At 36.1% G+C, this 25,274-nt stretch overlaps 1 protein-coding gene and 1 long non-coding RNA gene across 34 annotated transcripts in view; one reads left to right on the top strand and one right to left on the bottom strand.

Annotated features, from left to right (window-relative positions):
* LOC147366889 (uncharacterized) overlaps positions 1 to 25,274 on the bottom strand; it is a 1,020,561-nt gene that overhangs the window by 735,001 nt on the left and 260,286 nt on the right. The window lies entirely within an intron of this gene.
* TYRP1 (tyrosinase related protein 1) lies at positions 201 to 17,209 on the top strand. Its single transcript, XM_086414335.1, has 7 exons — positions 201 to 600; positions 1,944 to 2,266; positions 5,108 to 5,312; positions 8,810 to 8,977; positions 11,430 to 11,609; positions 14,571 to 14,717; positions 15,573 to 17,209. Exons 1-7 carry the CDS (start codon positions 216 to 218, stop codon positions 15,776 to 15,778), a joined length of 1,614 nt encoding a protein of 537 aa, XP_086270461.1. The 5' UTR covers positions 201 to 215; the 3' UTR covers positions 15,779 to 17,209.

The following is a 25,274-nucleotide window of genomic DNA, read 5'->3' as shown; positions in this document are numbered from 1 at the left end:
TACTATTTTTATCATTTTGGTAATGTCATCTTACAGACATGAAAAGCATTTTGAAGGTGGGTTGGGAAGGGCCTCATGCCATTTATAATGGTACAAAAAACTTGCATAATTTCATTTTGCTATTTTCTTTTCAGCTTGATTTTTATCTACGTGCCTCGGTCTCTACACAAAGGGCTGCAAACCAGAAGCTGTCCTGCATTCTTGCTTCAAGCAGAATGAAATCTCCTACACTCCTCTCTCTGGGTTACATGTTCCTAGTCCTGCTTTTTTTCCAGCAGGCCTGGGCTCAGTTCCCAAGAGAGTGTGCTACCATTGAGGCTTTGAGGAATGGCGTGTGTTGCCCAGACCTGTCCCCACTGTCTGGGCCCGGGTCTGACCGCTGCGGTCTCTCATCAGGGAGGGGCAGATGTGAGGTGGTGATAGCCGACTCCCGGCCCCACAGCCACCACTACCCGCACGATGGCAGAGATGACCGAGAGGGCTGGCCCACACGCTTCTTCAACAGGACATGCCACTGCAATGGCAATTTCTCAGGACACAACTGTGGAACCTGCCGCCCTGGCTGGGGAGGGGCTGCCTGTGACCAGAGGGTTCTCACAGGTAAGTAGAGACTGAATGGATGCACAGTCCTGCATGGAACTCAACACATTTAATATTGTAGACCTTTGAATCAGTTGAGGTTTAAGAACTCCTAGAAATCGTAAAACGCAAGCCTTACTTTTCATAGCTGAGGAAACTTAGAGAGGCTAAGAAATGTATTTAAGGAGTTAAAGTTGAAAATCAGGTCTTCTAACTAACAACATTTCCTTTCAAAATATGTGTTGCACAATGCCTTTATAATAGGAACAATGCTAGATGTTCATGACTAGACCTTTCAGTAACTTTGCAAGGTAGTTATGTTAATTGTGAATACATATTGGAGCTCAGAAAGGTCAACTCCATGTGACTGGTGTGTGGGAAACCTGGAGTTCACACTGAGATCTGTCCAGCTCTAATCCAGAGATTCTTGCACAGCCCTTGCTGACCACAAAGACGTTCCCCACTCTGATGACCAAGTTCAGCCATTCTACAGGGTGAGCCTGGCCTGCAGCCTAAACAACAATAAATGACAGAAATTTAAATAGTAACAGGCGGCAATACTGGATTGTTCTCTTTGTCCCAAACATGAGATCAAGAGTTTCACAGAACCCTTACTGAGCTTTCGGTTTTAAATTTACATTATTGTGTTAGTTTCAGGTGGACTCCAAAGTGATTCAGTTATGCATATCTATTTCTTTCAGATTTTTCTCTTATAGGTTATTAAAAAAGATTGAGTATGGTTCCCCATGCTATACAGTATGTATTTGTTGGTTATCTATTTCATATATAGTAGTGTGTACATGTTAGTCCCAAACTCCTAATTTATCCCTCCCACCTACCCCTTTGGTAGTCATAAATTTGTTCTTTTTATGTGTGTCCTCTTTAATCATTACAACTCTATAAAGCAGGTATTTCTACATATACTTTACAGATGAAAAACTGATGCTTAGAGAAATATGTGCCAAGTAACAGAATTAGACCCTGGTCCTAACCACTATGCTAAACCACATACTATATTTTTGCAAAATTTATGGTATTAAAAGGTAGAAAATTACAAGAAATATGCAAATAGTGAGCAGAAGTCTACAACAGGATCATTGAATCATAAAGTCTATGGTAAGATTAAGGAAAGCTCTTACTCTATATAGAGTAAGTTGGAGAAAGAGGGAGGAGATCAGAGAGAGAAAGCAGACATGAAGAAGGGATTTTAGCAAAGGATATTTTTTAAAGTATAAAATGATGTGAGCACAGATGCAAATTATCATTCATGGGTTAGTGGGACATGGGGTTACAAGATGATTGAGTATTCTCTATCCATGCTCACATGGCAGATGTTTTCACATTTGAATTTTGTGTCTCTAAAGTCAGGAGAAACCTTCTGGACTTAAGTACAGAAGAAAAGAACCGCTTTGTCCGGGCCCTGGATATGGCAAAGCGCACCACTCACCCTCAGTTTGTCATTGCCACCAGGAGGTCAGAAGAAATACTGGGGCCAGATGGCAACACACCGCAGTTTGAGAACATTTCCATTTATAACTACTTCGTTTGGACACACTACTACTCAGTCAAAAAGACTTTCCTGGGAGCAGGACAGGAAAGCTTTGGTGAAGTGGATTTCTCTCACGAGGGACCAGCATTTCTCACCTGGCACAGGTACCACCTGCTGCAGCTGGAGAGAGACATGCAGGTATGCATGAGACATGGCCACATTCATATCTTTTACAGAGAGGGTAACTTGTTTGTAAGTCATTAATTCACTGTGCCCTGAATGATCAAAACAGGTGATGACAAAGCAATTTCATGTTATTAACCTGCCTTTGGTGTTCTGTTAAATCTCTCCCTATGCAAATCGCTTCCTTATTAATTAATCTTTATCCTTTGTAAAGTGAAAAGAAAGTCACATCAATGGTCAGGAAGCCAAATGAGGTATTTGTAGGTGTGAATTAAAGCACTGGACATAGTCTACAACTCTGTCATTGAAAAAATGACCCTCATATACTTCACAATATAGGACTCTCATTTGATCTGTCTCCCTTCTGAAATGTAAACCAATAGCCCCTCCTAGTTTGGATGAGGAAAGTGTATATGACTTTTCAGTCTTCCAAGTTCCAAATATATAGCTCGTTTTATAAGTTGATGATTTTGTATGATATATACAGGGTTTAAACTACAAAAATAATACTTTTCATTTAAATTGGCATATTCTAATTGAACTCCTATGTTTCCATGTTCTCTACCACTTTGAGGCTTATAGCAGAAACCTACTAACAATATCCACTAGGTCAGACATCATTTTAATCTAAAGACATTGGGTTTTTTAGCATGAAGTGAAACTAAACAGTTATTTCCAGTTTATTTTTAATCAGATAAACTAAAATCACATTAAAGTAGCTGTTAAGATACTTTCTTATTGTTTCTTTTACTATTTGTTCTATTTTAAGAAAAGTATTGTCATTTTCAAATGAATTTAAATGTTTTTCATTATTGAAGTAAGTTGATTTACAACGCTCTACAGCAATATGATTCAGTTATATTGGTTTAGCCAAAAATTTCGTTTGGGTTTTTTAGTAAGATGTTATGGACAAACCCACACAGATGTTTTGACCAACCTTATACATATCTATGCTCTTTTTTATATTTTTTCCATTATGGTTTATTGTAGGGTATTGAAAATAGTTCTCTGTGCTACACAGTAGGACACTGTTTTTTATCCATTTCATATATAATATATGAATATATAATATATATGAATATATTATATATATTATATATAATATATGAATATATAATATATATTATATATAATATATGTATTATAATATATAATAGTTTACAACTGTCAATCACAAACTAATTTTTAACCACTTTAATAGTCTTAGAGCTCAACTAGGAAATCAACAAGTTGAATCTGTTTTCTAGGTGAAATAAGAGCAATGATTCCCTCCCCACAAATTAAAATCTAAAAATATCTGAGGGCAGGAAAAAATATCTGGGGGCAGACTCATGTATTGATTTGCAGTACACTTATGCCCAGCATTATCCAAGAAAATAAATGGTTAGAAGGGAGAGAGTTCAAGCACTAAAATACAGAAAAAAATATTCATATGTACGTAGTCCATCCGTATGCAGTTTGAGAGTGATTAAATGAATTCAGCTGCTACTCTGAACTTCATATTTTATAGCTCTGATTTCACATAAGACATTTAGTAGATTATGAGTAGATAAATCTGTCATTTGTAATCAACTCCAGATCTTCTTGCCTTCAAGTCATTTTCCCACGAGTGCATCAAAATGAAAGGGCAGGTGGAAAGTATCTAAAAGCTTCAATTGTGCCTGTGTAAACTTCAACCTCTATGACTTACATTTTTAAAACCCAACTTCACAAGCGATCCAACAAATTATAATCTAAATGTAATGCACAGTTGAAATGCCACATGAATATGCTCCAGCTCCGAAATGCCAGTTGCTGAACCACAAACTGACTCTTAATGATCCCTCAGAAGCTGTCACTAATCTTTGTGAACCAGAACAATGGCTGCTCAACAAGGCCTCTAAAGCCCTGGAGATCAATAAGGAGGGATGCACTGGAAAGCTTTTGACCCTCTAAAATACCCCAAGGACAAGGATATGCTTCCTAGAAAGGGTTTAAGAGTAAAAAAGCAGAAAAATACTCAATGTTTGCAAGGTGAGATTAAACAATGGCAATCCCTACATTTATCCCACACTCTAAATATAGTTCCCCAAAGGCCTAAAGGAATGAGAATAATAAGTACAATAAATATATCTTTAAAGGAACCCAATAAAATAAGCATGTGATCTTGAGCCCAGCATTTTTTTATTTGTTGAGATCAGCTCTAAATGGAAACTAGGTCCCTGGGCTAAAGAACAGCATGCTTAGAAAAATATTCAGCTTCCGTTAAGCATTTCCTGTCTATATTGGTTTCTGGCAAAGGCCTGAGTCTTCATAGTTTAGATTCTGAAGCAGAGTCTCTAAGTAAAACACCAGGCAGATAAGGCTAATTTCAAAGAAGCCTCTATAGTGTGTGGCCAAAATAAAATCTAATGCCTAAAGTTGACTCAGTTAAATTAAAAAACAGAAATGAAATAAAAAGCACTGCTTCACATAATATATCTCAAGGCTGGATCTAACTCCAGACAAGAGTTTGTGATACTTCAATTAGAGATAGGAAAATGGAAGGAAGCGAAAATGTCAAAGAGTAGAAGTTATTGTTGATAATTTTTAGTATAACCAACTTGCCTGAAAAAGAAAAGACATCGCCCCAAAGCATTTGCAGAAACTTCTGGTATAATGAATTGAGTTTCATTCCCTCTAGTGCCTAAGTGACTTCTTGTCGTAAATCAGGAGCTTTGTTAAATAAGGGATCTAAGTCCGCTAGCCCTGCAGACACACTAACTGGTTCCCAAGTGGCTGAGAAAACTAATAGAAGCAGGCTGCCAGGGAGTAAACCAAACAAAGGGAGCATTTTAAACAAAAGCAGAGAATGCTAACAGAGTTTCTGTGATCTAGGAAATGTTGCAGGATCCTTCTTTCTCCCTCCCTTACTGGAATTTTGCCACTGGGAAGAACACCTGCGACATTTGCACCGATGACTTGATGGGATCAAGAAGCAACTTTGATTCCACTCTTATAAGCCCGAACTCTGTCTTTTCTCAATGGCGAGTGGTCTGCGAATCCTTGGAAGATTATGATACCCTGGGAACCCTTTGCAACAGTAAGTTTCAAATGACAACTAGGATTTGGAATTCCCTATTAGATAAAGAGATTAAATGTGCTGCCAGAAGGCCTTTCATTCTATTAAGGACTTCAGACTGAAGTTCACTATTATTATAGAGAATGGGTGTACAGATATTCACTAAGTACCTAGGATAGTCCAGGCAATCTGGGGTGCTCCAGGGAAAAAAGAAAGTACCTACACATTTTTCCATTGCTTTTTCTGAACAACTTTGTTGGTGCATTGCTTGCTTTCTTATTTTGGAAATGTCTATTTGTATTAGTTAATCCTCTTAGTAAGCCCAGCACTGCTTTGTGGTCATGTGTCTTGTACTGGAATTTCACAGAAAATGTGTCCCTAGGAAATGTGAAATCTACAGAAAGAATTGGAAGTACCTTGGGAGTAAAAAAATATACATTTAATAATAATAATTGTTATATAAAGATTACTATTATTTTGTTATTATATTATTTTTACTATTATGTCACTTTGATTTCCAACCTTCTGACTAGATTAATGAAGAGAATGCTTAACCAACTGTCCTAACATCCTTTCTCCAGTGGTCTGAATGCCCTCTGCCATAGGTCATGTTTCTGTCTTTTGTGGAACAGTTCCTGTGAAGCTGTCTGTTCTCTTCCTTGGATCCTATTTTTACCATCTCCCTTGATACTAACACAAGGTCTTAATTATCAGAGTCTTTCTATCTCACTTTATTTTTCTTCTTCAGGCATGTCTAAATATTTTGAACTTTTGTTCTTCCATATAAAAACTAGAAGTATTGAAATTTATTTTTTCCATTATTGTATGCATAACATTTATTCTGCACATATTTTTAAGCACCAAATATTAAATTACATTGTAAACTTAGAATATTTTAAATAGAACAACAAAATTAGGTAGATTTTTTTACCATTAGATTATTTAGCTGTATATAGGAATAAGAGAAGTAACCATATATAAAACTTTATATAAGTATAAAATTAGAATTTTTGTTTGGTGAAATGAGATGAAATTGAGGATTGGTGTATATTTAGGTACCAAAACATTCATCTCTCCCTGTGACTTTTTTTTTTTAATTTGCTTGCATATGGACAACTTCTGTCATTGCACCTATTAACTTATTATGGATTAGAGTCCTGTGGGATTCCCATGCAGGAATGAATGAAAAGTTCAGAGTGTCTGAAGCAGAAAGTAGATTTGAGAAGTATTGTGTAGAAAAAGAATATGTCTTTCATATGATGAATTAAAAATAGCTTAGTGGCTGGATAGTTTAGTGGCTGGAAGAATATTAGGTGTCAATAAATAACTCTTTGGTGGTGGTTTAGTCACTAAGTTGTGTCCAACTCCTCAGACCCCATGGACAGAGGAGCCTGACAGGCTACAGTGCATGGGATTCTCCAGGGAAGAATACTGGAGTGGGTTGCCATTTCCTTCTCCAAAATAACTCTTTAGTGTACCAAGTTTGGTGCATTCCTGGTAAATGGAGAGAGACTGTCTAGAAAGCATATGAGAACATATGCATGGGATGTCCAGGGAAGCTTCACTCTAAAGATGTACATGTATGTGTGTCCTGTAAAAGACGACCAGTGAAACCACAGGGATGGATAATTTTAGTGGAGAAGAAAAGTAGAGGGAGGAAAGAATTATCGTGAGAAAAATATTTTATCAAAGCATTTGGCATCATATCAGACACATTAATGGGTATTCAATAAAATGTTATTTTTCCTTTTTTCTTTCATGGGCCTAATAAATAAAATAGTTCTGGTCTAACTTCCTATATTTCCTGCCATCCACTACCCGCTTCCATTGCCACATGCTCCAGGCTAGCTGTTCACCTAACAGGCTCCCTCATACAGATCAACCTTATCTTTTCATAAGTCAACATACACCAAACAACTATTTAGCTTCAATTATATGCCATCCCTGGTGGCTCAGAGGTTAAAGCGTCTACCTGGAATGAGGGAGACCCGGGTTCGAGCCCTGGGTCGGGAAGATCCCCTGGAGAAGGAAATGGCAACACACTCTAGTACTCTTGCCTGGAGAATCCCATGGAGGGAGGAGCCTGGTAGGCTACAGTCCATGGGGTCGCAAAGAGTCGGATACGACTGAGCAACTTCACTTTCACTTTCATATGCCATCTACTGGATCAAGACTGGAGGACATACTGGTGATCAAGAACAGAGTTTGTGCTCTGATGGGGCTTATATTATGCACAGAAAAAAGCCTGTCATCCTTTATTATTATCTCTGCTTAAAAATGTTTGACTTGTAAATTTTTTCTTATTTTACTTCTGGCAATTTTCCTCAGATATTCAGGGCTCTTTGCAAATCTGTATACCCAATGAAATCTTCCTGAAGCTGCCCAATTGGGAAGAATTAGTATTCTCTCTCTCTTTTTTTTTTCCTCTCTCTCCTTCCCTCCTCCATCCTTTCCCTATTTCTTTCTCTCCCTGCCTGTATCCCCAAAGGCATCTTTATATTCCTAGGGATATATATTATCCCTAGTATAGCAGCCCTTTGTTTACCAGTTTATCTTCAGTTCTGTTCAGTTCAGTTCAGTCACTCAGTCATGTCCGACTCTTTGTGACCCCATGAATTGCAGCACTCCAGGCTTCCCTGTCCATCACCAACTCCCGGAGTTCACTCAAACTCACAGCCATTGAGTTGGTGATGCCAACTCATCCTCTGTTGTCCCCTTTTCCTCCTGCCTCTAATCCCTCCCAGCATCAGAGTCTTTTCCAATGAGTCAACTCTTCATATGAGGTGGCCAAAGTACTGGAGTTTCAGCTTTGGCATCAGTCCTTCCAAAGAACACCCAGGAATGATCTCCTTTAGAATGGACTGGTTGGATCTCCTTGTAGTCCAAGGGACTCTCAAGAGTCTTCTCCAACACCACAGTTCAAATGCATCAATTCTTCAGCACTCAGCTTTCTTCACACTAACTTTCAAAACTTTTATTTTTCACATTAATTGCTGAAAAATATGTGTTGATTGAAATATAGATCACTTCCCAAAGAGAGTTAAAGTTGTTTTAACATTATTTCTTTGAAAGCTTGAAACAACATTAAAGAACAAAATTCCATGTAATGCGAAATATGGCTTTCAGTGTCGAATTTTGGTTTATGAGATTGTATTCACAAAATTAATCTTCCACGGAACTTCTGTTTTAATGTGTTCTCTTGAAAAAAGAGATTTAACATATACTGATATGTTAATAACATTATACTGATTTAACGAATACAAGGACCTCTATCTGTTTTTACAATTATCTTTTTCTTCAGGTGATTCTATCACATATTTTCCCTTTTCACAGAAGTTGGACATGATAACCTAGGTTTTATCACTTTAATACCACAGAATATGCATTTGAAATTTTTTCTCTTCTACAAAGGAAAACCTGTCTTTCTGTGTTCAAGACCCCATGTATACAAATTTAATAAGGAAACCTAAGATCTCTAAATGTTCTATATGTGTTCTCATACCCCCTCTTTTTCCCAGGCACTGAGGGTGGGCCAATTAAGAGAAACCCAGCTGGAAATGTGGCCAGGCCAATGGTGCAACGTCTTCCTGAACCACAGGATGTCGCTCAGTGCTTGGAAGTTGGTTCATTTGACACACCTCCTTTTTATTCTAATTCTACAAACAGCTTCCGAAACACAGTGGAAGGCAAGTAAAAAAACTGGTGCTCTGAATTGATCTAGTTGTTACAGGAAAAATTCAAGTGTGCAAATTAAATCTCTTTAAAAAAAACCTTTGAATGCCGTATGGATCCTGTGATGTGTATGTGATATGAACAGGGCTGCCTATCATTATATAGTCACAGTCCTCTGCTAAATACAACTTTCTTAAAGAAAAGCATAGCCCGGAAACTCTTTGTATCACAGGAGAATCCCTTGGAAAGGATCCTCCATTCTCTTAAAATACCTAAAAGGTATTTAAACTCAAATTTCTGTTAAGTACCTGGCCAATATGGATATAACTATATCAAATTTTAGTATAGGCAAATAATATTCAAGACTTGGAGATATTATTAATTTTTTTCTTAAAAAAATCCTGAACATCCAATAGTTGACATCAAATAAACAGTCTGGTTTGGGCATATGTATTATTGAGGTATCATCCTGAAAGTTTTTTTAAGAACTATAAAAAATCAAACTAGCATCTAGAGATATTTAATTTGATTTTCTTTAAATAATTCAAGTATTTTAAAGTTGAGAGACCAAGTCCAAAGAAGTGAAAAGATATCCAGCTAGTTAGTAACAGAGCACAGATTCAAATCAAAAATTTCTATGTCCTCTAAAAAAATTATATCATTTATAATTATTATATAAAAAACTTTTATACCTCTAAATTATTCATGATACATATTTAAAGTCTTAAAAGAACAGAATCACGTTTAACTTTATTACAAACTTGTTCTTGTCAAATTTTACCTTAAATACAGTATCATACATGTTAGACCACCCTCCCCGCCAACCGAAAAAGGGAATAGATCTCTCTTTCCCTTGATCTAAGATACTTGATATATAGATCTGATAATTATTTTCAGTTATCTCCCTTTTTATCATTAAAATTAGATGCCATTCTTTCCTATCTTTATGTTAATTTTAATAACTACATATGAATGCACTGATTTGGAGATTCCTCAATAATCACCATATTTTGACTAAAGCGGTATTTATAAACTAATGCTGTTAAGTAGTGATTCTGTAAAGAATTTAAGAATATAAGAGTGTATTTTATTGATGCCCAATCAAAAGACAGATTATACTGATTTCCAGACAGAATGTACAAAAAGGTTAGTGCCTAACCATGTACAATGTAGGCAGTCTTTAAATGTTTTATGAGTCAAAAAAATAATAGAATAAACATATAAAAAAGAATAATGAATGAATGAGTAGCTATAATTACACTACTGACTTAATGCACTTCAAATTCTAATATTGCTTTTATAATATACAGGCATACCCTGCTCTCCCACCTCTGGTCTTCAAGCTAACTACACACTTATAACTCCATCCCACATCAGAGACTCCCGACTTCCATTGGTGATCTATCCATGTATTCTCCCTAATATACTTACGTGAACAATATGTGATGGAAGTATATATGGGAAGTATATCTGTTATATATAACATATGGGAAATGTATATATTACATGTAATAGGTGTGTAAGATGTGGATTATATATAAACAGGGATATGTATGATGCACGACTTCCCAGGTGGTACAGTGGTAAGGAATCTGCCTGCCAATACAGGAGGCGCAGGTTTAATTCCTAGGACAGGAAGATTCCCTAAAGAAGAAAACAGCAACCCACTCCAGTATGTTTGCCTGGACAATCCCATGGCCAGAGGAGCCTGGAGGGCTACCATCATGGGGGTCTCAAAGAGTTGGATGCAACTGAGCATACATGCACATATATGAAACACATGTGAAATATATGTAGTGCATAATATGGAAATGTTTTTGGAGAAGATATAAATATATATATATATGTGTGTGTATGTATATATATATAGAGAGAGAGAATAGAGAGCATTCTCAAAAGTTCTATAAATGTTTTGACAGCAGTCTTTTCAGATATTTAAAACTAGTACAGAGATGATAAAAAAAGCTCTGAGAAATTCTAACTTCTCCACAGAAATAATTTTCTAAAAATACACATGCTGACAGTCTGAAGCAGTAAGGCAGGAGACTAAAGTAACATCTGGCAATTTAAGTTCAGGGCAATCAGAGCTGTGTTCTCCCAATTGTATCAGCAGTTTTTGTAGAAGCTAGAGATTTCCATTGTCTTTATTTCCATGTAGACCAATGTTAGCCTTGTCAAAATAGAGTGCTCTATATATTTTGACTGGTATCCTTTGCAGGTCATTATTTTTAACCTAGAGGCTACACTTAGAATGTCATGCCACTAGCTTCAAACTAACCTAGCTCTTACTACAGCAAACAAATGTCACCAACCATAGGTACAGAGAAGCAGTGCTATTACACCAAGGTAAAAATTGGCCTGACAAGCTCAGGAAAAATTGTTTCCCAATATAATTACTGCTTTAGACTTAAAAAGTCAGATATTTGTAAAGGATTTTACTATTCTCATCTTTATTTTTATATCTAGGTTACAGTCATCCCACAGGAAGGTATGACCCTGCTGTGCGAAGCCTTCACAATTTGGCTCATCTATTCCTGAATGGAACAGGGGGACAAACTCATTTATCTCCCAATGATCCTATTTTTGTCCTCCTACATACATTCACTGACGCAGTATTTGATGAATGGCTGAGGCGATACAATGCTGGTGAGACTCTTTCATATGCTTTTTGCAAACTCAGCAAACAAGACTGTTCAGATGGCATAGTTATCACATTAGGCTAAGAACTTGACACATTTAAACTACGCTTTACAATAGGATAAAATAGCTCTAATATTTAGCTATTTCCAAAAATTTTAAACCACTCAAAAGGCAGATAAGAAGTCTCTCAGTATAGTAATAGAAAGACGAGACTTATTAACATTCACTAGGACTAAAAACTAATCCCTTCACCACTTTACCATGTAAAGATGACTAACTACCATGTTTCCCCAATTTTTCTTTCTCATATCTTCCAATGAACATCCTCATTGCTTTTCATATGGATGTGAAAACCTTAAAGAGCTCTTCTTTGATACCCCAAAGACAGAAAAATTATACTCATAAACCGCAGTTCTGATTTTTATTATGTTACAGCCTCTCACAAATGGAAATTTTATTCAACTTGAAAAGTTAATGCTAGTTTTTATATCACACCATAGAACATCTCTTTTAAGTTCATTTTAATGCATTCTTTAAAGTGTTATTTAGAGGCTACTTTCTTTTCACTCAGCTGAGAGGGTTATATTACTGTTTGAACGATGAATGTGCTTTTACTGGTTAAAACATCATAAATTTTCACATTTAAAATTGTTCTAAATTTTGGCTCATGTACTTTTATTTCATCAAGGACATAAACATAATATTGGAGATTATCTACTGATTCATCTATTAATTCAGCCACCTCTTACTTCTGTGCTCGTGTGTGGTGTGTGTGTGTGTGTGTGTGCTTGTGAGAGAGAGAGAAAATACAGTAGTAGATTCTAATCTAACCTGATTTGGACTATGAATTGATGAGTTGGTCAAAAGAGTTTGTTTCAACTGAAAACCATTTAAGAAATAAATAGCCTAAATATAAATATTTATCTACTTATTAATCTTCTATGAAGTCACTGATTGGGAGTTCCACCTGATTTTTCATGTGTATTTATATATATACATGCAACCATAATGAATTATCTATAATTTGCATTGCCTATTTCTTTAAAGTGAAACAAGAAATTCTCAACCCTTGTGATGCTGAGTACAGTATTATCCTAAATTTTCATAAAGTTTCCCTAACCCTTTACAGTCATAGTTGCCCACTCCTAATTCTATAGCAGTGTTATAGCCATTCATTCTTATTAAATCTTTCCAAAGCATTCCATTTATTTATTATAAAAACATTCCTCTCTTTTTACATTTATAACTATCAGTTTATACATGTTTTGTTATACTACTTTTATTTCAGTAACAACTCGAATTAATAGGTTTGTGGATGAACAAAACACACTTTTATTAGACATTTACGTCTGGTAACTAGACAGCAATGTATAAGCTGACAACAAGCATATGTAACTAGATACAGTGTGTGGGGGAGAGTTTCTTCGTAGACAAGTAATATTAGGAAGGGGGATAGGGAGGACTGTGTAAATAGAGAAAGAAAGATGGTCCTAAGAAAGGAACAAAGGAGCCACTGTTGCTGGAGCAGAGGAGGGAGGGGGATGAAAAATGGAGGGAGATGACAAGGGCAGAGGAAAAACTGGAGCAGATCCTTAAAGGCATGGAATTTAACTCTGTGAGAGATGGGGAGCCATTGAAGGATCTGACATAGGGAAGTAATATTGCAATGCAATTGTTACTTTTATTAGTCTTCTTTTCCTCCATTTATTTTAATGGACATAACTTTTTGATGCAGCTGAAACTGAACTGAGTTGAGGCTGATTCAGTAAAGAAAAAATAGGAAGCTTAAAAAATTATCTAAGTTATTAGCTTTAATATCTAACTTTAATAAGTAATTAGTATGAGTGCTTTGAGGTCATGAATCCTGTCTTTGGTTCAATGCTATAGCTCATGTGCCTAGGTCAGTGCCTGACATGAGGAGGAACACAATAGACTTTAATGGATACATACTTAATTACCATTAATTCAGAGTACATTTGAAATCATTAAATTTTAAAGTAATTAAATTTAAATTTACAAAAATATAAACACTACCTGCCATTTCTATGATCAATGTTTCTTTAGAGTAGATGTTAAAAAATTCTCCTATGCTTCACAGGATTGCAGTGACTGTCCAGGTAATATACTTCTTGCAATACTTCTATACTTAACTAGCCTTCCCACATATTTCAGCTCTTCTAAACATATCCCCACTAATGTCTTGCCCAAACCCACTTCCAATTCTGGTTTTGTGACATTCCACTTGGCATTTAATTGTACCAACATAAATACAAACAACAACAATAAAGAAAGATTTTTTGCCACAAAGAGCATCACTCCTTTTATCTCTGATAACAAAAAGGCACTAATAGCACAAATGCCTATGATTTGTATTTAAGTAGAAAGATGAAAGGTGGCAAGAAACAAATAGTATTATAGGACCTTGATTCAAAATGTTAAATGCTTTTTGATAACAGAGTAAGAACCCAGGGAATAAGCTCACATTTATTGCTCTAATTAAACAGAAAAAATGAAAAGTACTAAACAGAAATATACATAGTCAAAGACAAACCTCCATCAGATACACGGCCTCCTAAATTTAAACAACAGATGATGCTACAGCAAATTACAGGTTCAGTCTTTCTTTAGCTTTGAAAATAAGTTTAATGAATTTTACTGAAAATAGTTTCTGTAATTTAGAAGTAAAACAACTAATGATTATCATAGATAAGAAAATACTAAAACTTTCTTACTTTTAAACTTTGTTTTTCTATTGGATGACATGTTACTATTGTACTCAAAGCGTGTGAGCTCTGTTTCATGCAATTCCCAGTTCTGCTGTTATAATTTTTTATGTCATTATTCAGTATAAAATATGAAAGAACTTTTATTGTTACCCTTAAACATTTTAAGTCACCTTCAGAACATAATAATATATTAATACAAACTGATTATGTCTATTAACAAGGTGTCTTTGACATATTTTAGATATATCCACATATCCACTGGAAAATGCCCCTATTGGACATAACAGACAATACAATATGGTACCATTTTGGCCTCCAGTTACCAACATAGAAATGTTTGTTACTGCTCCAGACAACCTGGGCTATACTTACGAAGTTCAATGGCCAAGTGAGTACTGAAAATGTATTTTTACTGTGGAAATTTCCAAAATCAAACTTGTTACCTTTAAAGTAATCTCAGTTTTCTGAGATAAAGTAACCCACAGCTTTCCACTATGATTAAATAGCTTTGTTTGAATTTTTATTTGGGGGTAAAGAGAATGAATTTAAAATTTGTTGGGACCCCATTCTGACCTGGTTGAGCTGGTTACATAGCACTCTATTTTGTTTAATACTTACAACCCTCTGAGGAAGGTATTAAAATCCTCAATTTACAAATAAGGAAGATGCGATAAGAGTAATTATCAAAGATCACCTTTCTAGAAGCGCAGAGAATGAATTTTGAGCTTAGCCCTGTAAAATATGCCCCGCGTAATACACTCTTATTTTTCTACGACATGAACGTGCTTCTAGTTGTTTATCTTAAAAGACATGAAGTGAGGCACTCTGAGCCGTTTTAAGAGAGGTTGTGAAATTCAAAATCTCCTGGTTTAATTTTAAATCCTTTTCTTAACCAAGGCAATGGGGTTCAGTGGAAGAGCACAAAAATTGGATCCTGAAAGATCTGGGCTCCAAAACCAGCTCCACCGTCTACTAACCAAATGACCTTGGGCAAGTGATTTAAACACTGAGCCACCATCTCCTCACCTTCAGAGCAGATATAATAACTATCCCAATAGGATGCAGTCATTATGAGAAACTGGGGAGTGCTTTGAAGATGCCAGGTGCTATAAAAGGCAATGTGGCCAATAAAAATTAAATACAAGGATTTTGTCAAGTGCCTGGAACAACGCCTACATTTAGGATATCAATTTTGGCAACAGTTTTACTATTTATTTTTTGCTCTCATTTTATTTGCAAACAGGTCGGAGTTTTAGCATTTCTGAGATTGTCACCATAGCAGTAGTGGCTGCATTATCACTGGTTGCGGTCATTTTTGCGGGCGCTTCTTGTCTGATTCGTGCCAGAAGCAACGTGGATGAAGCAAATCAGCCTCTCCTTACTGATCAGTATCAACACTACATTGAAGAATATGAAAAAATCCATAATCCTAACCAGTCTGTGGTCTAGTGACAAGTGTAATTCTCATATGCATTTGAATCATAAAAACCACATGCTTAGAAAATAATAGGTTGAGTTACTAACTGTATGTTCTTTACTCTGTTACTTCCTTCCTGTGCATGTGCATATTGGAATTACAATCTCCAGATATTATTTTCCAGAACTGGGGAAAGTCACAATATTTTCAATGGTTTCTAGTTTTTCAGTTCTACTTAAATAAAAGTGTGTGTGTGTGTAGGGGGGGGGGCGGTGGTGGTGGGGGCTTCCCTGGTGGCTCAACTAGTAAAGAATCTGCCTGCAATGCAGGAAACATGGGTTCAATCCCTGGGTTGGGAAGATCCCCTGGAGAAGGGAAAGACTATCCACTCCAGTATTCTGGCCTGGAAACTTCCATGGACTACAGTCCATGGGGTCTCAAAGAGTCAGACACAAGTGAGCAATTTTCACTTTAAAATGGTAGGTTGTACCAATTCCATGGTATTTAAACAAATATGAAGATTTGGGGCATGTTTTAAAATTTTAAAGGTCAACAAAATGACAATATAAATAAGTTGCTGTACTTTGTTTATATTGGAAAGAAAAACCATGATTAATAGTAAACTGATTAAAATACATGAGTAGGACACAAATGGACTTATTTATGATGCAGAAACAGACTCACAGACACAGAAAACAAACTTAGGGTCACCAAAGCAGAAAGCGGATAGGCGAGGGATAAATTAGGAGCTGCGATTAGCAGACACGAACTAGCATATAAAAAACAGATAAACAACAAGGTCATACTGTATAGCATGGGGAACTGTATGCAATATCCTACAATAAACTATAATGAAAACGAATATATATATATATATATATATATAATTGACTCACTTTGCTGTATACCAGAAGCTAACACTATAAGTAAGCTATACTTCAATAAGTTTGTTTCTTTTTTTTTAATGACTAGGCATTTCTACAATGTTAAGATGTAAATACATTTCCATTCCTTGGCAGTGACCAACACATATAAAGGAAACTACATTTGTAGTTTAAGTTAATCATGTGATATTATAAATGGGATCCTAATTAACTTTTTAAAACTGATCTTCCCCTTAAGGTTCAAGGCCACAGAAAAATCACAATCTTTGTCACACTTTGGAGAGGTAAAAGCTTTACTTTGTAAAAAGAAAGTTAATAGTGTCTGTACTTGAACTGTGTTCTCCTATCTGTCAATTGATTGACAAAAGAACTACCCATCCATGGTTCACCTCCCACTTCCTCTTAGAGGCCCACAAGGAGGCATAAGGTAGAGAAAATGCATCATTGTGCTCTACAAATAACATCAGTTCATTGTGTTTAATTCAAATATCACTGTCTCTCATTTAGCAGCCTGCTATATGTTTTCAAAAAAAATATTACTTCACAAGTCCCTCATTGTACAATTCTGCAAGAATGTCATTCATTAATTTCTTCCTATCTTTTAACAAAATATTTTTTCTCTTTTTGATCTTGTATTACTAAAATTATATTCCCAATGAAGAACTCTTATAGGCTAGTTATAGAGGGCAAACATTTTAATTAAAATGAAATTTTAAAAATAAATAATATCAGTAATAATCATGCACTATAGAAAATGGGCAGTTTGACATTCCCATCTCAATAAACAGAAACAAGACTAAAGTTATATACACCTGAGTAGTTATTGGGTTTCCCTATATTAAACAATCTTCAGGCTATGTATACAAGATATTCAAAATGTGTTAGCAAAAGAGAATGTGTATAATAATAGCATTGTTCTAACTTTCAAAGAGCATCACTCGGTTCTCGCAAATACATTTTGACTTATTAAAACATTATATATTCAAAGCTTTTCAGATAAATTATTTTATACTATAAGATTTATTAATATTTTATAAAAACATCAATGAAACTGAATTCTTCACTTCATATTTTTGGAGATTTATTGAGTACTCATTTCATAGTGTGTATTAAGCACACACTATGGATTTGAGGAGGGGAAAGTCAAGAACATGCATTGAGACGATATTTGACTTGGGTCTTAAGAATACCGATGAGTTCGCCAAACATTAGGGTGTGTGTTAGGTGCTCATTCGTGTCCGACTCTTTGCAACCCCATGGACTGCAGCCCCACTAGGCTCCTCTGTCCATGGAATTCTCCAGGCAAAAATACTGGAGTGGGTAGTCATTCCCTTCTCCAGGGGATCTTCCCAACCCAGAGATTGAACCCAGATCTCCTGTATTGCAGGCAGATTCTTTACTGTCTGAGCCACCAGAGAAGCCAGATATTAAAGTAGAGAAAGGCATTTCATGTGGAAGTCACAGCATGAGCAAAGTCACAGGAATTTGAAAGAACATGGAAAATTCATAAATATAAAACAGGTCAGTGTGGTTGGAGCATAGTTTTCATGGAGGGGAGTAGAGAGATAAATTGGGAATAAAATCAGTCATATGTGCAATAGTAAGAAATTTGGAATTCATTCTATCCGTCCCAAAACATAAGCATTAAATCTAAGAAATCCTAGAATCCTATTATTTTGATAATTTTACCCTAAAAGTGCTGCTTTATTTTTCTTTTACTCAAGGACTTATTTCTATTTATTTACAGCTCTGTAAGATCTTAGGACTTATCTCGATCAATTGACCATTACTCCTCCTATAATATGCTGTATTATTTATTGCAAATATTACTTTTTTTGCAATCTTGAAGATTTTCCATTGTTCTCAGTCCTCCAGGCTGCTTATAGAACATAGTAAATGACATTATTATGCACTCATTGGAAAGCACATTGCACACCACTTAAATCCACAGTTTCCTATTGCATAAGCAGCCACTGCATGCCAATGCCACAAACTGAGCTGAGCTTTACAGTCTAAACAGAGTGTGTAAAAATGTCTGATTGAACCTTCCTATAAAATCAAGAATGAAAAGCTATTACTTTTGTATTCCTCTGAAGTTATGTTCTGTCTTCTTTCTTATAAGCAGATCTCAGAGATGGTGCTCACTTACATCTCCATATAATCTTTAAAACTGGAGGCAGAGGAAAAGATCTGTCTAGTAAAATAACTGTTCCAAGGACTGGTCATAAGATAGCTGTTCTGAGCTCAGTCCATGAAGACCCAATAACACAATGTATTTTGTTCTTTGCCATTCCCTAGTTAAAATTGTTACACAAGCAACCAACCAATGGAAGATCAAATTGGGTGGAGAGAGACAATATGAACTTTAAAAAAGAAAAAAAATATTTAAATATATTAACAAACCAAGAACAGAGCTTGAAATGAAAGAGATGACATTTAAAAGGAATAATGCAAAGTCTTGCACTTTGAAAGCATAATCGAAAAATTAAATGGGATTATAAGACAGAAACTAGCAGGAGATTTTAGTGAATTTCAAGGTCAATGTAAGGCAATAGTGCAATGTAGCCAATAAAGGTGCTATGTGATTGACAAAGAAGAAAGAGATACTATGGAAGTACTATGGTATTATGTTTCATTAGTACAGAAAAGAGATCTATGGTGTCTGAGTCACATCTGGAATATTCATTTGACTTAGAGTCCATGGTTTAAGAGGAACATTGACTAACTGGAACATGTCCATTTAAGTGATACAATGATACAATCACTAGCCCAAGACGGACACTTGGAACTCACCTTTGAATTCTACCCCTGGTAGCTCAGACTGTAAAGTATCTGCCCGCAATGCAGGAGACCAGGGTTCGATCCCTGGGTGGGGAAGATCCTGTGGAGAAGGAAATGGCAACCCAGTCCAGTACTCTTGCCTGAGGAGCCTGATAGGCTACAGTCCATGGGGTCCCAAAGAGTCAGACACAACTGAGCGACTTCACTTTCACTTTCACTCCTTGGAAGGAAAGTTATGACCAACCTAGATAGCATATTGAAAAGCAGAGATATTACTTTGCCAACAAAGGTCCATCTAGGCAAGGCTATGGTTTTTCCAATGGTCATGTATGCATGTGAGAGTTGGACTGTGAAGAAAGCTGAGTGCTGAAGAATTGATGCTTTTGAACTGTGGTGCTGGAGAAGACTCTTGTGAGTCCCTTGGACTGCAAGGAGATCCAACCAGTACATTCTAAAGGAGATCAGTCCTGGGTGTTCATTGGAAGGACTGATGCCAAAGCTGAAACTCCAATACTTTGGCCACCTCATGCGAAGAGTTGACGTATTGGAAAAGACCCTGATGCTGGGAGGGATTGGGGGCAGGAGGAGAAGGGGACAACACAGCATCCTCATCGATGGCTGGATGGCATCACCAACTCAATGCACATGAGTTAGGGTGAACTCCGGGAGATGGTGATGGACAGGGAGGCCTGGCGTGCTGTGATTCATGGGGTCGCAAAGAGTTGGACACGACTGAGCGACTGAACTGAACTGAATTCTACTGATCCTCACATCCATTGAATTCATAATGTTGTTAATACAGCCAGTATCTATCAAGCATTATATCCTGGGCACTGAACCCATCATCTAAGACAAAGGCGCTCATTTGGTGAGCAGTTTACCCCCAGGAGACAGTTGAGGGCTGGGGAACCACAGACATCTAGTGGGTATAGGCCAGGGGTGCTACTAAATATCCAACAATGCACAAAACAAATCAAATTATCCAGCCAAAATAATATATATATCCAGCCCAAAATGTCAATAGTACTGAAGTAAAGAAGACTTGATCTAAGGCTACAAATATAAACAAATTTCATAATGCTCATAGCTTCGCAGAGCTCGGGATCTAGTGAAAGAGAATGACAAAACCTATGCATGGTTTTAGGAATGCATTATTTTCTCACAACTAGGAAGTTTGAAAGACAGCCCAAGGTAAGTAAGATAGCACAATGATGCCTTCAGGAGGACAGGTTCTTTATAATTTTTCTCCATCACCTTTAACGTGTAGGTTTTACCTTTTTACTTTTACTATCAGTACTGTAAAATGGCTACTACATCTTTGTACTTTATCCCACATAGAAATATTTTTTATTTGGAAATGAATAGCGTCCCGAATTCTGCCTATATGACATTAGAAGTTTATCACATGGAAGGAAAATATAGAAAATTGAGGGAGTTTTTGTTGTTGTTGGTTGTGGTTTATGCTTTGGTTGCTTACTAGCCTGAATAATATCAGAAACCTAATTGTAAGGGATAGAGAGAGAGAAACTGGAATTGTGGCAGCTGGGAGTATTGCCACAACAACAGACAAACAAGCACTCAAGATACCTAACAATTGTAGAAGAAGGAAAGAAACATACAGTGTGCTTTCATTTTAAAAAATCTGGTGGGGGGGGTTGCATCTAATTTAGATGGGTGATTAAAGATGAACTAAAGAATTAAGCTGAAACCTGGAGGATGAGAAAATTGCTGGAAAAGTTACTTGAACAGGCTATGATAAAAGCTGAATCCTCATTAGCCACAGTAGCATGTTAAAACATGCTACCTCTAAATTTTTTTTAAGGTAAGAAGTTTAACTATGCTCTTTAGAAATAAGGAGGCAAAATCAGAAGAATCAACTTGAAGAGCTGAAAATTACTGTATCCAGCAAGTATGAGTTGTATGTGAGAAAGACTGGAGCAAAGGGACTTTCATAGTCCTTCATGAAACTTGACTTTTTGAAAGGAGATTTAAAAGAAAAGAGGGATTTCTATTTTGAAATCTTGGTAAAGAATGACTGCCACTAAGCAGAAATTTATTCTTATTTTCCCCTATGAAATAGGAAACTTTAGACTTTTAATTTCGGAAAGAGTTTAAGAACAAACAATGAGTAAAATCTGTCATGGCTTTCAAATGGAAACTGTTAGCAAAATGAGCAAGACAGGTTATCAATCAATTAGATTAAGTAAATTACACATGGAAATATACTCTTGTATTTTTTATGTAGACTTCAAAACAGATCTTCCAACATGTGCTAAAATGTATTTCTGCAGTGTTCTTTTCTGCTAGTCTTCAGATTTGGTCAGACTTTCATTAAGGTGAAAGTGAAAGTCACTCAGTCCTCAGTCGTGTCCGACTCTTTGCAATTCCATGGACTGTCCATGGAATTCTCCAGGCCAGAATACTGGAGTGGGTAGCCTATCCCTTCTCCAAGGGATCTTCCCAACCCAGGAATCAAACTAGGGTCTCCCACACTGCAGGCAGGTTCTTTTCCAACTGAGCTATCAAAGAAGCTCATTGCATCTGCTAAAAACTGAACAGACCCTTACCACAAGGTGGCAGCTTTGAACACATTTCAAAATGTTGATTATGGACATCAAATGTTTCCAACCGAAATGAACAGTGAAGACATCTGCTCTTTCTCTTCGGGTTTAAAAAATAAATGTTCATGTGATCCTTGAAAGGCAGAAGAAATGCAATTTTTCATTTTGGTGGAAAAATGGCCTGTGAGATTAATAATCTCCACATGGCTGAAATTCCCAACTGAATTATAATGACAAAAAATGTGTCTTCTTATTGACTAGAACTCTTGTATACATTATCCTCCTTCATCATGAACACTTATCATGAGGCCCTTCTGGGCCACAAAATGAAGAGTGAGTGGCAGATCACCCAAATGGTTTCATATACAATAGATAATTATGCCAGCACCAAAGACACTGATAATTTGTGACAAGGGTTAAAGGGCTAGTCTGCTATGCGAATCAGCTCCACTCAGCCACTGAGACTACACATAATGAAAGTCATGGCTAACTTTGCAAATGTGCACCTTAAAGCTGTCAAAGAAAAATGAGCCTACTAGAAAGCTAAAAAGGGTATCAATTCATTTTACCTTACTTTGAAAAGAACCCAAGCTAGACAATAGATGCAAAAATACAATGAACTCCTGCATAGTCTCCTACATTTAACAACTGTCAATACTTTGTGCATTTTTGTCACTCTATTTTCATATTACCCATTTACATATTATGATTAATATTTTCTTGGACAAAGTTGAAAGTTAAGTAGCATATACCATGACCAACATTTGTCCCTATTTCTGTGTGTCCCCTAAGAAGAATGGCATCCTCTTACATAACCACAATCCAATTGTCAATTTCAGGAAATTTAACATGGATTCAACACTATATTCCAATATATAGTCCGTAGGAAATTGTTCCAAAAGAGTAATTTTTTTAAATAACCAATTTAATACTTAAAACAAGAAATACTATATTTTAGTATGATATAAGAATGTTAAATACATGAGGAAAACTTATTTAAATCAAGTTGAATAAAACTAAGTAAACCCAAATAGTAGAAGAAAAGTGGGGAACTGCTACTAAATTCCTTTTTAGAAAAGTACTCAACATCTGATTGAAATAGGTAAATTATATGACCAACTCTGAACCCAGACAGCCCTAGGAAGGCCTCGTGCCTCTTCTATTTATTAGCAATATGTCATTGAGCAAGTTGCGTTACTTTTCTATGCTGCAGTTTTGTTATCTGTAATAGAAGGGCAGTTTTATTTTTTTTTTTCAAAATAAAAATTTTTTAAACATTAAAACCGACTTTATATGGTAAGTACATTTCCCCATGGCTGGAATGCAGTAGGTGCTTAATAAATTTTATCTTTTGTTCCTAGCATCTTGAAAACTTAACTCTTCTCAACAACCTCCCTAAAACTAGTTCAGCAAAAAAGAATTTCTGCTCCGAAGTTAAACTTCATGGTTCACGATGCCATGTTGCACACTGGTTTCCAACTGAACGCTCTCATCCCACGGCCATCAAGGGGCATGTCACAGCTAATTATCTGTCATCACGCCCTGTTGCATAGGCAGTACCCTGCCTGCTGCTGCTGGGACCTCGGTGCTGTCTGTTGATTCATTTGCATCGCCTCCTGAGTGTCTCTGCTCTGTACGGATCACACAGAATGAAGCCCAGGGGCCAACTAGCAGGCCCATCTGAATTGTGGAACATATCTAAAGCCCCTCCTCATTACTTAGTGAGTAATGTGGGGGATGTTCGCTGGTTCACACACCCTGGCAATGCAAACGGTCATCTGCTGCCTCATCTGCTTTTCTGCGTCTGGGGTGCAGGACCAGATCGGCTGAGGAACTTTGCTAGCACTTATGCAAATAGCTATGGGAGTTCCTGGGTTTGGCAACATTTCCTTTCCGAAGCCTCATTTGCGCCTGCACCGTCTGCCTCTTTTGTGCTTCCACGTTTTTGTGAGGAGACCTCAAAATACATCTCTCCCATATTCATGTTGTATTTATGTCAATACATTTAATCCACCCTGTTTAATGACTGTTGATGTGTCTGTTTAAACCCTAAAAGAACATATTTTTAAGATACAATCAGATTACATATAACTAATTTTCCAAATTAAGGAGAGTGTATTTTCCAATTTAAAGTACATAAATAAAATGTTAATATGTGTATAGACATACAGCAATGAGTCCGAAACTGTTAGGCATGCACATGTAATATCTTAATTTCGTACCAATACTGTATTCTTCAAAATACATTACATCATACATACTTAAAAAAAAAAACAAATTTGATTCAAATTTTTAAAATTATTTTCAACCAACTTCATAGTACGACTGTGGAATCAGCAACAGCACATTAATAAATGACAGATACAATTTAATCTTGATACAAATTCTTATTCCATTAGTGAAGTTTCTCAACTTTTCTTCTTTTCTCCATGTTGTGTTATAATTTTTTAAAATTTTATAATTTAGGAGATACTCCTATAGAAACTAAATTCAAAATTTGCTTAAAAAAGAAAGAAAAACTAAAGATTTAGAAATAAGCCACCACTCTAGAGGAGCTTGATCCATAATACAAGGAACTGGGACAAGCTCTGCAAATACGATACTTAAAACTGATTTCCTCTAGGTGGCAGTATAGTCCCAGAACTTAAACCTTAACTGTAATGAAAAACTAAGAGCTCCAAAAAATAATTGCTTATTACCAATCCATGCTATTTATACATTTGAAAGATTTTTTTTCTTTTGAAAACTAAGCTAAATTTACAACTGTGAATGTTCATCTGCAGATGACATAGTGGATTTTGTACTAGAAAGAATAAAATGTGGTTATATTTCAGCACACATACATTGTTTTCCATATCTTTGTTGGCAGTGTAAGATCTTAACATTCATTTTTGGATAGTATAATTTATTTTCTTCTTTATATAGACATTAACACAGTTATAAAAACTCAATAAACTTTATCTTAGATAATTACTGATATCCTTTACAATAATTGGACTCAATTCAGTAATGCTCACTGGCACAGAGTCTTGAATTATATCTTATCACCAACTGTGTAGATTTGTTTAGTTAGACAAACAGAATTTTAAAAGCAACACAACAACATACAAAGATTCTACTGAGTATGTAGTTGATGTGTATCCCAAAATGTACTGTATTGAAACACTAGAATCCCCAATTCCTCAGCCATAAAAAAAATTCTTCTTTCTTCTCTGCAAATTAAGCTTCCCCAGTTACCTATATATCATCCTGATGCCTCCCAGTAGTGACACATATTCACCCACAGATTTAGAGCCTTCCAG

This window comes from Bos grunniens, chromosome 8 (genome assembly GCF_055505025.1).
Source record: "Bos grunniens cultivar Pamir isolate PY7600 chromosome 8, Bosgru_T2T1.0, whole genome shotgun sequence".
NCBI classification, from domain to species: domain Eukaryota; kingdom Metazoa; phylum Chordata; class Mammalia; order Artiodactyla; family Bovidae; genus Bos; species Bos grunniens.
The sequence above is the reverse complement of the archived record's forward strand: the minus strand, read 5'-3'. Positions and strand labels throughout refer to the sequence as shown.

Coding starts and splice junctions, on each gene's coding strand:
- TYRP1 (XM_086414335.1), top strand. CDS start 216: ATGAAATCTCCTACACTCCTCTCTCTGGGTTACATGTTCCTAGTCCTG. Junction 601..1,943: donor TGACCAGAGGGTTCTCACAG/GTAAGTAGAGAC, acceptor GTGTCTCTAAAG/TCAGGAGAAACCTTCTGGAC. Junction 5,313..8,809: donor CCTGGGAACCCTTTGCAACA/GTAAGTTTCAAA, acceptor TCTTTTTCCCAG/GCACTGAGGGTGGGCCAATT.